The sequence below is a fragment of the Sycon ciliatum genome, chromosome 8 (assembly GCF_964019385.1).
Source record: "Sycon ciliatum chromosome 8, ocSycCili1.1, whole genome shotgun sequence".
Lineage (NCBI taxonomy): Eukaryota > Metazoa > Porifera > Calcarea > Leucosolenida > Sycettidae > Sycon > Sycon ciliatum.
Window position 1 is genome coordinate 4,649,917 of NC_088650.1, and position 12,505 is coordinate 4,662,421.

The window sequence follows — 12,505 nt, forward strand, 5'->3', positions numbered from 1 at the left end:
CGTAGACAACTAGAGCACTGAATTGAACTGGGTTTAAAAAAATAGTTTTCTTGCACATCTAGGGCGCGTTCAAATTGTCACTCTTTGACTTTTCGAGGAGCTTTGTTTTTCTGAAGAGGTGGCCTTCAGAAAAACGAAGCTCCTAGAACCTCCTCGAAACTCCACAACCTCACCCGATGGGAGAGGTGGATTAGTTTCGAAGAGTTTGGAATAGCTACGTCACGTAGTGCGTGGAGATGGTCGATCTGATCGGACGTCATCATCGCCATGACAATTCCACTGAAAAACTCTAAAATGATAGAAACTGTTCTAATGGTACACTTCAACTAATCTCTTTATAACATTATTTTGTTTGAACAGTTGATGAAGACAATTCGAACGCGTTCTTAGTGTGCATGGCACACAAGCTTTGAGTACTTTTGGTACAGACTATTGTATTGCTCCTCAATGAAGACTTGAAGTCCGACTGCATGATTCAACCAACACTGGGTGCTGTGAGCACTCAACTGTACGCCAACACGGGCACTAAGTTATTCATGAGATTTGTTATCACTCCGGCACCGTAACTGAAGTAAATTTGAACTGAGATGTTGAGCCAATGTGATGATGGATAAAAGAAAGGACAACATGTTCCGACTTATGATTAACTGTCCTGGTTTCCGCCAGGGAACCGAAGTAAGTTTGTCGAAGTCCATATCGAGGTTCATGCGAAGTCCATGGCACTTGGCAAATTGAAACCTGGCTTTAGCAGGTACATGCCAGGAACCTGGTATAAGTGATGGCATGCTACACTATGATAGTGAGACTTCCTGAATAGTAACGTTATTCTTATTCCGTGTAGCCCAAAGCAATATACTCGTTCAGATTGTTGGCAGTCTGTTTCTGTTTGTTTTTGTTGCATTACCACTCTCAGTTGTTTTCAAGAGTGGTTTGCCTGGCATAATGTTGTTGTTGACCAAAGGGATGGTTTTTCTTCTACTGATGCTTGTGTTGCAGAGTGGACAGAGGATGCCAATGCTTGTCTGCCACTTATCTGATCTTGGTCGTGCTCCAAGTAAGTCTGCATTTGGCTGGGGAAGTATTATTGGTTGTGAGTTTCTGATAGATATGTTCCATCCTTGCCAACCCCTGGCAAACAGTTTCCTTGACACTGATGACGTTTTTCCTTGATTTTGTCCATTTTTCCTTGATCTGCATTTTTTACATAATAATGGTGCAAAATATTGTATATGACATCGTAGTGACGTCACCATGACCACAAAACATTCGCAAATAGTACAGCGTGTACGACAAAAAAGTACTTTTTCATGCGCTAACTCAAAAGTTCTCGCTCGCTAGACCTTCGTTTTAGGCACAGCACTGCGAGCGCGCCATCAAAACACTGAAAATCAACAAAAAAAGGTGTTGACGGACATTTTCGAAAATCCGGTAGATGTTATAACTTTTCCGGTATACCGGGACGAAAGCGAGTTTTCCTTGATTTTCCCGGAAATTCCGGTAGGGTTGTCAAGCATTATGTTCTTTCTATTTTCCCCATGTGTGCTGACCTTTTCCTGATTGTTTCTATGTTTGCATGTCTGTGGATGAACATAATCATTGTGTGGATATGTGTCTTTGTGTGTGTGTGTGTGTGTGTGTGTGTGTGTGTGTGTGTGTGCCGGTGTGTGCCTGTGTCTGTGTGTGTGTATATGTGTGTGTGTGTGTGTGTGCACGTGTGGGTATGCGTTTATCAGTAGTGGTGGCGGTCTGTACTGGAAGGCGGTGATCACACGCGCGGTTAAGCCGTACGCACCATGAACCGCTCATCATCTCCGCTGATTTAGACACGGTTTGAAGGGCAGAGGTTCGCTTGTTAACCGGCTCGATGTTGAAAATTTCGCGAAGGAAACAGGGCATTTCCAGCCCCCTGGATGGCAATGTTGCTTCTACTCAAGCCAGTGAGCTTGATTTTGCTCTCCTTGAGCAGAAGGTGATGGAAGATGATGCTGGTGGCTTGGGTATAGCGGCCGCATTGGGTAAGGGGCCGTCCATAATTATCGGTCTTTCACACGAGGAGAACAAGTTTCGTATAAGGGTGGGTGGGTCAAGGGGAGTTTCGTTTTGAAAAATATTGATATGTGAGACATCAAGGCATTCTTGCTGTCAAGTCAATCTATTTTTCGTTCAGGGGGTGGGTGGGTGGGGGAGGGTTCCAACTAAACTTTTTCGTTTCGTGAAAATTATCGATAATGCCTGATAGCCCCTAAGTGATCATCATGTTGTTGAGCCTTGCCTCAACGGCATTCACATAGGCTGGTTTGTCATGATTGCAATCTACCCCATGCTATCACCTGGCATTCAAACAACTGCTGTTTTTACTGATATTGTTTGGAAATCCAAATTTCTTTTAATCCGTTTAATTCTCACACGTCAAATCAGATTTTGGTACCCTACTGAAACTTTGACTATCCTCACTGTATCCTGCCATCGACACGCTCATTTCCTCGTTCCCTATACACTTGGAATGATTATCCCTTTTCACCATATTGTCTGATGACTGCTCTGCATGCATGGGACTAAATGGTTGTTGAATTCCTGATGTCACCATAGCAATAGCAATCTCTCTCTCTCTCTCTCTCTCCCTCTCCCTCTCCCTCTCTCTCTCTCCCTCTCTTTTTCTTTGTCTCTTTGTATTTCAGCAACCTTGCATGAACTGCATGAAGCCAATGCTGGAGTCGACGCATGTACGCGAGTGCTAGATATTCTCCTGCGTTGCTCTCGGTCAAAGCCGCACCACTTCAGGAAGTCGATAGCTGCGTGCGAGGGTTTCTTCCAGCTGCTGAAGATGTTTGAGAAAGTTCATGGGTGCCTGTCTCGTGAGCAGTGGAGCGAATATGTTGAAAGTAAGCTTGCTGTGCTTGCTGTTGTATTCCAGGCTTCACATGCACCACTTTCTGTACGAAAGCGCTTCTTATATCGGTTGCATGTTGTCAATGGTGCTGCCGGTAATATTGTTGTTGACGGTGTTTCTGTGCCGTCTACCGTTCTCCATGCTATGCGTAGGTGACATGAACGACCTGCACGACTTTGTAACTTCTTTATTGCTGGTGGTTGTTACGGCTGGCGAAGACATCCAAAGCAAGGTATGGCACACTGAGTAATGCTGCATTCCAACGTTGCATCCAAACATCATGGTTCGGTTGTCCAGGATCGTGTGGTTTCTTCTGGGTCTGTGGCTGACCTGAGTGGTACCGTGCTAGTGTTGTCCAATTCCTGTGTGCTGGAGCGGACCCACCATTTCCTAAGTTTCTTTCTCGTCCCATTTATTCCTCCTCTCGATCTCCATGCACACGTCACGTTACACTCTCTCCCACGTCACCTAACATCCACCCGACCCCGACCCCTTCTCTCCTTCTTTTTCTATCTGTGTCTGCCTGGGTATACCTGTATGTCTGTATGTCTGTTTGTCGGTATGTCTGTCTATCTACCCATTGATAAGTATCCTTTACATAGTCGTATCAGAGTTGCTGAAAAATGTCGTTTTTGGTTCTCGAAGCATTGTCCGTGGATACTAAACTTGAGCAATTGTTTTTAGCTTCTGTTGGCATGGCATTGCTATCTCACGTCCATTTGAGTTCATCATATTTGCTTCCATTGGAGGGTATTTCTCTGACTACGGCTGGCTTTTTGTTTGCTATTAGTTTCTATTCCAGGGATTATCATCTGGAATGAAGCAGCTCGGATGTTTCAGGAGAATTACCCAGTTTCGGCTTCCCAGTGATCTTCTACCGGACTATGCTAATCCCAACAACGACTGTGATGAGAGCAGGGATGACTGGCCGTTTGATGTCCGTCTCAGCAATGAAGGCAATGAGGCTTCTGCAAAAATTGGTGAGGGCTGTTCGTTTTTACGGTTGTATGATACGATGGGAGACTTCTGAGGATCATGCTTGGGTTTCCTGTTGTTCAGGGTGGGGTAGGGTAGTAGTTAGTTGGGCAACTTGCAAGAACGCCCAGCCTTGTTTTTTTCTTTCCCTGGTGGGTCCTGGGTATCAGGGTTTGCTGGTAATTGTCCTTTGCTTGTGCTTGCGAGCACTGATCTGAGTGGTGCATAGCATACACTCATTATACAATGCACACTGCACAGCGTGTTGAAGCGGTAGGACAACTCATAGCCTCATGCATTATGTTTCTTCACACGCCTATCTCCGTGTGTTCACTATTTTGTGGCCTGTTGCAGACCTGGACTCGAAGCTTGTGCAGAAGATTTTCAAGCACACAACGCTTTACTCGGCATCCATTCTCTTCTCCATGGTTTCGGCGCTGATACGGGGCAAGGCCGACGGCAATTTGCAGGGCAGCTACGATGGCTCCATTCCATATAGGGCAGAGCCTCGTAGAGCTGTGACGTCCGAGAAGGTCATGGGTAAGTTGCTGTAGCTGGTGCTGGTATGCGAATCAAATTCATCACGGAATCTCTTTTTATGGTGCACCTCTGCTCATAAGCAGTATTATCAACCAAGTATGTTATCGTGTTGTCCTCACAAGAGAGTTCATGCAGAAACCTAACATTTCCTCGCATTGTACCATGCCTTGACGTGGACTTCTTTCTCTCTTGTCTTTCCTATGGATGTTTTATTTGTACAGGTGCAATTCGGAATCCAGTGCTGGTGTTGCTTCTGGTGGATCTGATGATATCCCTCGCTTTGCCGTGTGGGAAGCAAGTGGAAGATGTGAACAAGCTTCTTCTAGAAGAGCTGCATGATTCCGAAGTGAACTGTGGCGATAGAGCTTCAAAGGTGGCGATGCTCACTACTGAATGGCTGTTTAAACAGGTGAGGGGCAGTGCTGGAGCTGAGTATACTCGTACCCCCTTTTTCTTTCTTTCTTTTTTACCCTACAATGCAATCCCGCTTCACCTAGATCTATGCATGGACGCCTGCAATGAATTTGCTGCTAGTCTCTCGACCTTCAGTAGGGTGAACATGTAGACTTGGATAGGGTGGACATGTAGGCTTGGATAGGGTGGACATGTAGGCTTGGATAGGGTGAACATGTAGGCTTGGATAGGGTGGACATGTAGGCTTGGATAGGGTGGACATGTAGACTTGGATAGGGTGAACATGTAGGCTTGGATAGGGTGAACATGTAGGCTTGGATAGGGTGGACATGTAGGCTCGGATAGGGTGAACATGTAGGCTTGGATAGGGTGAACATGTATATGTATATTGAGTATTGTGTGTATGGCCCTGTGTTCAATGCCTTTGTGCACAGTGGCTAACAAATCTGCAGCTCCACGTGGCCAACCAAGTGCTGTCTCTCGTCGAGCACGACAGCGACAAGCAACTGCTCAGCTCACATGGCTTCTTGCGCTTCATCCTCTTCTGCTGTCCCAAGTTTTTGCTGCGGGAGACGCACTGTCTGCATGGCCCTATTCTGGAGATCTTGGAGTGCATGGCGCTCCAGTCTATCAACGCGCATGACTTATGGTGAGAGCTAACTGTGTATGTAAGGTGCTGCCACTGCTGATTCAATATCCACGCCGTAGTTAGAGGTTTAGCTTAGTGGTAGAGTATCGCTGGCCAGAAGCGAGGGTCCCTGGTTCGAGTCCTGGCAGTAGCAGTCAATTTGTTTCTTCGGACCTGTCGCTTTTGCAACTTTCCCTCCAACTGATGAACACATACAGTAAAACATGATATTTTCGGTGTAACTTTAATTTCGGTTTTTTCGGTAGAGAAACCAGGCACCTAAATTTAGATTACACCTAAAAGGCACCAGAGTATGCACTGTATGTGAAGGGTAGGCTGGTCACCTAATTCTACATTACACCTGAAACCTGGCAGGTCCCTGACACCGAAATCTTAATACACCTAAAATTACATGTTTTACAGTAGTTAGACGCTTGTTGCTTTTACCATTCTAGTTCACGTACTCTCATCATATGGAGGCTTTGTGCTTCATACACCGCGTATTATGAAGTTAAGAATCAGCCTTTGTTGTTAGTGGAAGGGTAAAGTTGTTATCTTTTGAGTTCCGCTTGCCGCTGTTTATTATGAATCGGACTGAGCTGTTATGCCATTGGTATGTCTGTGTGCGTATTTGTGTTACAGGACTTATCTAAGACTTGGGCATCCCCTCAACACTGGCATTGACATCTTGACTGATCTTCCGGAAGACATGAGGGGCTCTTCACTGGGAACTCTTGTCGGGTATCAACTCGCTGGTAAAGCAGTGCCACTAGTGCGGGTCCAGTCATTGGTATCAATGGCGTACGCTTCACAAGCCCCATCACCCCCGCACATACAGTTTGACATGTCACATGATGGCCATGGCTGTCTGTTGACGCCGCCGACGACACTGCCTCCGGTGTACGCGTCCACACGGGACCCGCTGTCTCTCGCCATGAGTCGGGGTGTGCAGAGTAAGTGTGTGTGTGTGTGTGTGTGTGTGTGTGTGTGTGTCTGAGGTGTGTGTGTGTGCGCGAGCGAGCACGCACGTGTGTGTGTGTGTGTGTTTGGGGAGTGGGGGGTGTCTGCTCCAAACCTGCTCAACCCCCATGGGGTCCGCATAGCCAGGTCATGGCAGCGTGTCCAAGGTGTGTGTGTGTGTGTGTGTGTGTGTGTGTGCGCGCGCGTGCGTGTGTGTGTGCATGTGTGTGTGCGCACGTGTGTGTGTGTGCGCGCGTGTGTGTGTGCGTGTGTGTATGTGTGTTAGTAGGAGTCAATAGGCTACAGCACGATTGTATTTTCACATTTGAGATGTTGCAACAGTGCTCTCGGCCAGTTAGTAATCCAGAACATGAGTGCACTATGGGGACGATTAAGTTTCTGGACTTTTATGTGTTATTGATTCCTCCCCAACAGATTCTTTATCGACATTGCTATGCAATCCACTGGAGGATTACCTGTTTCGAGCATTTCCTCCAGCCCATGGCTATTCCTTTTGCTCCTGGTTTATGATCAACAACTTTGAGAAAGAAGAAGACCCGACAAAGCGGCATCCTGTGCGCCTGCTGAGCATGATCATCGTTCGCGGCCACCAGAGCAACAAAATCCTGGAGATCCTTATCAGTCCGCAAGATAAGTCACTGGTACGCGCGTGCGTGTGTGTGTGTGTGTGTGTGTGTGTGTGTGTGTGTGTGTGTGCATGCGTTTCTTATCATGAAAGTTGTGCCTTTTGATGGGTTCCCGATCAGGAAAGTGTAGACTTTTTTAAAATTCATTTCAAGTACTGTAAAAGCAGAAATTTTCGGTGGTAATATTTTCGGTATTCTCCAAAATCGGCGGTTCGGTACAGGGAAATTTTCAGCAAAACCCGTTTTCCAGCTAGGTGTGCTAGTACTACATGTATACAGTATCGGTTGTACCGAAATTTTCGGTGCGTTTTATTTTCGGTAAAAATTGTCGGCACCGAAGTTAACGAAAATAAAACACCACCGAAAATTTCTGCTTTTACAGTAGACTTTTCACCGCAGAGTTAAATCAGAGCACATCGTCTTACGGTGTGCATGAGAGTTTTGTAGCCAGTCTCATGCTGTACTGACTTGGTATGTGCATCCAGCTGCAATAGGCTGCGGTTTGTCTGGTGTGGGCACATGCGACTGGGGCCTTGCATTGTGCATTGTGGGTCCGTTTTTTGGTGGTGCCGCAGCCCGTCACCCCGTTTTTTGTGTGTGCGTGCGTGTGTGTGTGTGTGTGTGTGTGTACGTGTGTGTGTACGTGTGTGTGTACGTCATCGCAGACTATCAATATGGAAGATACAGAATGGGACTCGTCATCGTCTGACGATACTACTAACCCTTCCCCAGAAGGAACTAGCAACGCTCACTCTGGCTCCAACTTTGTGGTGGAGGTACATGATGACATGTTGGGCCACTGCAATATGTGGACACATTTGGTCGTGACAATGGAGCCAACAAGCACCTCTTCAGACCGGGCCAACCTTGTTGTATATCTCAACGGACAGTCTGTTCACAGCTCAGTGGTAAGATGATTTGGGTGGCCGTCACTGTTGTTAGTTTAGAGGGGAACTGTCACCAAACATTTCCTTTGCCTTACTTTGTAGTCGCCGGACTCGACCCCCACTCGTATATCCGTCAGACGTACAGTGCTGGCAACTGAAATCCGACCCCCTGGGCGGATTTCAGTTGCCAGCACTGTAGTAACCCTTGAGTATGGTGCATGCTACGCACATGAGCAGACTCTTGAGTGACGAGAAGTTGATCCATGTGATGTACGAGCACATTCAATGTTTTCAAGCGACTAAACTTCAAAAATTGCGGAAGATTTTAAAAAATTAGGAATTTGTAAGGAATTTGTAAGGAATCGTCAAAACATCATGGAATCATGATTTACTCCCATGGACAATCTATTGCTGTACCCAGCATTTCAATATTCTTTTGACGTTTGGTGCTGCATGCGTGCGCGTGCGTGCGTGTGTGTGTGTTTGTGTGTGTGTGTGTGTGTGTGTGTGTGTACGCGCGTGTTTGTGCGTGCGTGTGCATTTGCGCATGTTATTGATGGTGTTGCAGATATCATACTTCTCCTCATTGGGTACGTACATGGCAGCGCTGATGAACAAGACTCTGGACCGCACGGCTAGCGGCCGCTCATCTAGTGGACGCTCTCGCAGCTCCGCTATGAAGAGAACCACTCAAGCATCTTACGAGGAAGTGCCTGTCACCATGAACTACTTTGTTGGTTCGCTTCCACAACAGAAGCGCGTGTCACTGCTACGATGGCGTCTGGCGTCGATGCACGTCATCGATGAGACGTTATCCACGTCCATGCCGGCCAAGATGTACCAGGCTGGGCCCAACTACCTGGGCTCCTTTCAAGGCGATGGCAAAGGATGGTAAGAATCCAGTGCATGTTTGTACTCATCTTCTTCTTGTGCTGTACAGCCTCTTCACAACAAACACCAAGGGACTGTCAGGATTTGTTTGCTCCCTTGAGCACGTCTCCTTCATTTATGTGCAGCGAACATGTAGTCATACGCCCATAGATTTGCAGATAAAGTTCTTCTCCGGATCAGTGGTCTGTTATAGCTATAGGTACATCGTATATGCCCTTTGTATTAGTTTGCAACCGGTGCTTGATATGTCACAGCTCCGCCACAATTGCGAACGATGACGTAATAAGGCAACCTCTTTGTCATAGTCTTACTTGGAATTTCTAATTGAACTCTGGAAGTATGTTTTTTCCCGTGTGTGCGTGTGTGTGCGTGCACACATACATGTGTGTGTGTGTGTGTGTGTGTGTGTGTGTGTGTGTGTGTGTGTGTGTGTGTGTGTGTGTCGCCAACCCAGGAACCTCTCCGAGGGAAGCTTAGTGCTGAGTTTGCAGGCAGGTAGCTCATGTAACGTTGACTGCAATGATATTCAGGTCATTGCTGGAGAGCTAGTTGGCCACGCTATACTGATGGAGGTAAGTGATGGTGGACTTGCTGCTTGAAGTACTCCTCCGCCCGTCGTCATTGGTGCTAGGTACTAAATGGATAAGTTAGATGTTAGATGTGCAGCATCAGTCTCTATGCTGAACAATCTATGTCTGCTCTGGTATCTGACTTGGGCCTTCCACTTGAAAAAGATGGTCCGAGAACAATGGTGATATTGTTCTAACACCCCTGCGTTGTCCTGGGCTGCACGGATGTGAGGACTTAGTAAGATTGTTGTAACACCCCTGAGTTGTCCTGGTCAACGTGGATGTGAAGATTTGGTCAAGTTTTTCTGTCAAGTTTTCAGGCCATGGACCCAACGAAATGATTTGTTCACTGTGTACTGTTGTTGTCATGTGTTGCCGTAGACATTGGCATATACATACGGTAAAGTGCCTGACAAGAAGATTACCATGTTCTCCAATACGGCACTGCACCTGAGTGGGCAGCAGAGACCTATCGGTGCCTACGTCATGGCTAACGGAACGTCGCTGACGTTTTTCCGTCCGCAACCACTCTCAGCAAGTATCATCTCGCTCGGTGGAGTGACGGTGTTCCTAAGCCTGATATCAATGTCAGACAGTATAGAGATGCTGTATGCGTCTCTCAAGGCCCTGGTCAATTGCACGCTCCATCAGCCGGACATGATCAAGCAGATGGAAGAGCAACGGCAGTTTGACGTGAGTGTCCATGCGTATCCCGAAAACGTTCTCATAACATGTGCCTCACGCGTAACACACCGGGAAGACATGACGCCCCATGCATGATATGAGCTGGCTATCTTTCATTGAACATACTCGCTGAAGGAAAGTAACATAAGAATGAATAGCACCTTGTAGAATTATGGTGAAAAAGGAGGACGAAATGCTACGAGTTATGACTAACTGTCCACCAACGTAACCAGATCTTATACAGTCATAGAGTGCGACAAAATGGCACAAAAACTGACAAGGATTTTAGCATTTTTGTCCTCCTTTTTTCACCATAATTTAATTGGCTCGCCATCCGAGTTAAACCTTGTAGAATGCACTGTGTTGTGTGCACTGTGTTGTGTGCACTGTGTTGTGTGCACTGTGTTGTGTGCACTGTGTTGTGTGCACTTGAGAAGTACCTGTGTTTCTGTTTAGCCGTTCATGGAGCTTTTACTGCAAGTTCACCTGATACGTTCTGGGTAGATTTGACAGGGTCTTGTTTTCCTTTCTTCCGTGTCTATGCGTATATTCTCAGCTTCTTGGATTTCTTCTGCATCGCCGCATGTCCCTGGTGACAACGCGCGTCTTTCAGTTGATTCTGACGCTGGTTGGCAGTCACACATGCAGTGGTGACATGGATGATCAGTTTTTGCTCCCACACCCGCAGGCTTTCGGCGACCTTCTCTGTAACTTGGAGGTACGTGCCCCCTCTGCATGTACACATACACGTACATCTGGAAGCATCTGCCACTCCCCTCCAGTGGTCTCTCGAGCTGCTCTTCTGCTTGTGGCTCCATAGTGTGTTTCATTCTGTATGGTATTCTTCTAACTTCTAGGTACTGCTGGCTGATGAGCTATTTGAATTTCTTGTCCCCAGGTTTAATCCATGCGCTTTTGATAATTACATGGGCTGAAAACTGTAGAAACTGTCATCTGTTTTCTGTCCACTATGCTGTGCTGCCAATCACACGTGTTGGATCAGAATGGAATTTGAAGGTGACAACCCTTGTGTCCTGTTTTGTTTCAGATGTGGAGTGGCAGTCCGGAAACCTTCTTGCATTGGCTGTACCAGCATCTAGTGGATGTTGTGATGTCTAGCAGGTTAGTGAGTTCCTTGGCTGTGTTTCTTACCACTGTAACCATCACTGAACGGGAGGGAGCTCATGTAACAACACTACTTCAGGAGACGGTATATGCTGGTAGTCACTTTGCTAGATTTATCACTTTACCCCCCAGTGTTAGGTGCTTATGCAGTAAAAGACTTCGGCAACGTTTACCGTAAAACTCAATCTGTCGCTATGCGTACACTTCTTACATCCATTCTTCACTGTTCCTTCAGTCGCATTCTCCACTACCCCTTCCATGTCTCAATAGGCAGCCTGATTTTTCGTTTGAGTATCCGGGTTAAATCCAGCACGGGTTTCTTCTGTGGGTAGAGTGCTTCGCAGTATGTGCATTCAAAAAAAGATGATCTCTGTTGCCGTTTGTCCAATGCTTGTGTTGCACAGTGATGCCAACTTGGATCGGATTGAAGACATGCACCTGCTGGATCGGTTGTTGGTTGGAATAGTCAGCCCACACACCAGTGCCGTCGTTGCATGCGACATGGGCAAAGTGGTTCTGGCCATTCTCCGTAAATCCCCAACGTCGTACAACCTCCGAAAGTAAGACTTTCACCATTACTCTGCTGATCAGAATTCTGCAGTGAAGTAGGCAAGATATGACTTGAAATGGGAACAGATCAAGAGACTGTTTTGCTTCCTCAGAATTTGTGGCAGTCACACAAATGCGCACTCAATTTCCAACATCACTTTGGTTCTACTTCACCGATTTTCAAGATCTTGGGCTCGTTGGAAAGCTCTTGATGAGAGAAATACAATGAGCCCAAACTCGCCAAGAGCACTACTCATTGTCCACCACAACGCACTCCAAACGCGAGTCTAGCTCCAGATCTGAGACGAAATCCGTCTCCTGCAGCCATTTCACTGAATCTAGCTCGGAGCTGTTCAAATTTTTTCGGGTAGAAGCTTACCTTGCCGTGAATTCGCGCCGCGTCGGTCCTGGCACGTGCCACCTGTCGCGAAGCTGGGAAATCCCTTTTTCACGCACTGCTGACTCGCAGCACGCAGCGCAGAAAATTCAAAATGTTCGATCGCTCGACGCTCACTGAAACTTCATTGAAGAGACTTCGGATCTGTTCGAGGCGATAGCTGAGAGTTTTCTCAACCACCTAGACCCTTCGATTCTCGAATTTGGTCAAGATTTGGCCGAGAACCGAAAGTTTGACTGCGCCCACATGCATACAAAATGGACGCCAATGGGTTAACCGTTGCAGTCAATGGGTAGTGCATTTCCTTTACCCAATGTCTTACTTTGGTTATGCATGTGCACGGTGTGCG

At 46.8% G+C, this 12,505-nt stretch overlaps 1 protein-coding gene across 3 annotated transcripts in view; it reads left to right on the forward strand.

Annotated features, from left to right (window-relative positions):
• Positions 1-12,505, forward strand: part of LOC135822853 (WD repeat and FYVE domain-containing protein 3-like) — a 58,439-nt gene that overhangs the window by 7,642 nt on the left and 38,292 nt on the right. For 2 of the 3 annotated variants that reach the window (XM_065335688.1, XM_065335687.1), the window contains exons 2-18: positions 997-1,054; positions 1,734-2,015; positions 2,679-2,882; positions 3,043-3,122; positions 3,681-3,870; positions 4,220-4,405; positions 4,627-4,814; positions 5,254-5,468; positions 6,090-6,400; positions 6,843-7,069; positions 7,720-7,962; positions 8,510-8,832; positions 9,287-9,404; positions 9,783-10,094; positions 10,642-10,803; positions 11,134-11,207; positions 11,615-11,770. In XM_065335688.1, coding sequence (XP_065191760.1) covers positions 1,865-2,015; positions 2,679-2,882; positions 3,043-3,122; positions 3,681-3,870; positions 4,220-4,405; positions 4,627-4,814; positions 5,254-5,468; positions 6,090-6,400; positions 6,843-7,069; positions 7,720-7,962; positions 8,510-8,832; positions 9,287-9,404; positions 9,783-10,094; positions 10,642-10,803; positions 11,134-11,207; positions 11,615-11,770 — 3,140 coding nt within the window. In that variant the 5' untranslated portion in view covers positions 997-1,054; positions 1,734-1,864. The remainder of the gene's footprint in view (positions 1-996; positions 1,055-1,733; positions 2,016-2,678; positions 2,883-3,042; positions 3,123-3,680; positions 3,871-4,219; positions 4,406-4,626; positions 4,815-5,253; positions 5,469-6,089; positions 6,401-6,842; positions 7,070-7,719; positions 7,963-8,509; positions 8,833-9,286; positions 9,405-9,782; positions 10,095-10,641; positions 10,804-11,133; positions 11,208-11,614; positions 11,771-12,505) is intronic. The other variant, XM_065335689.1, reaches the window with a different exon arrangement.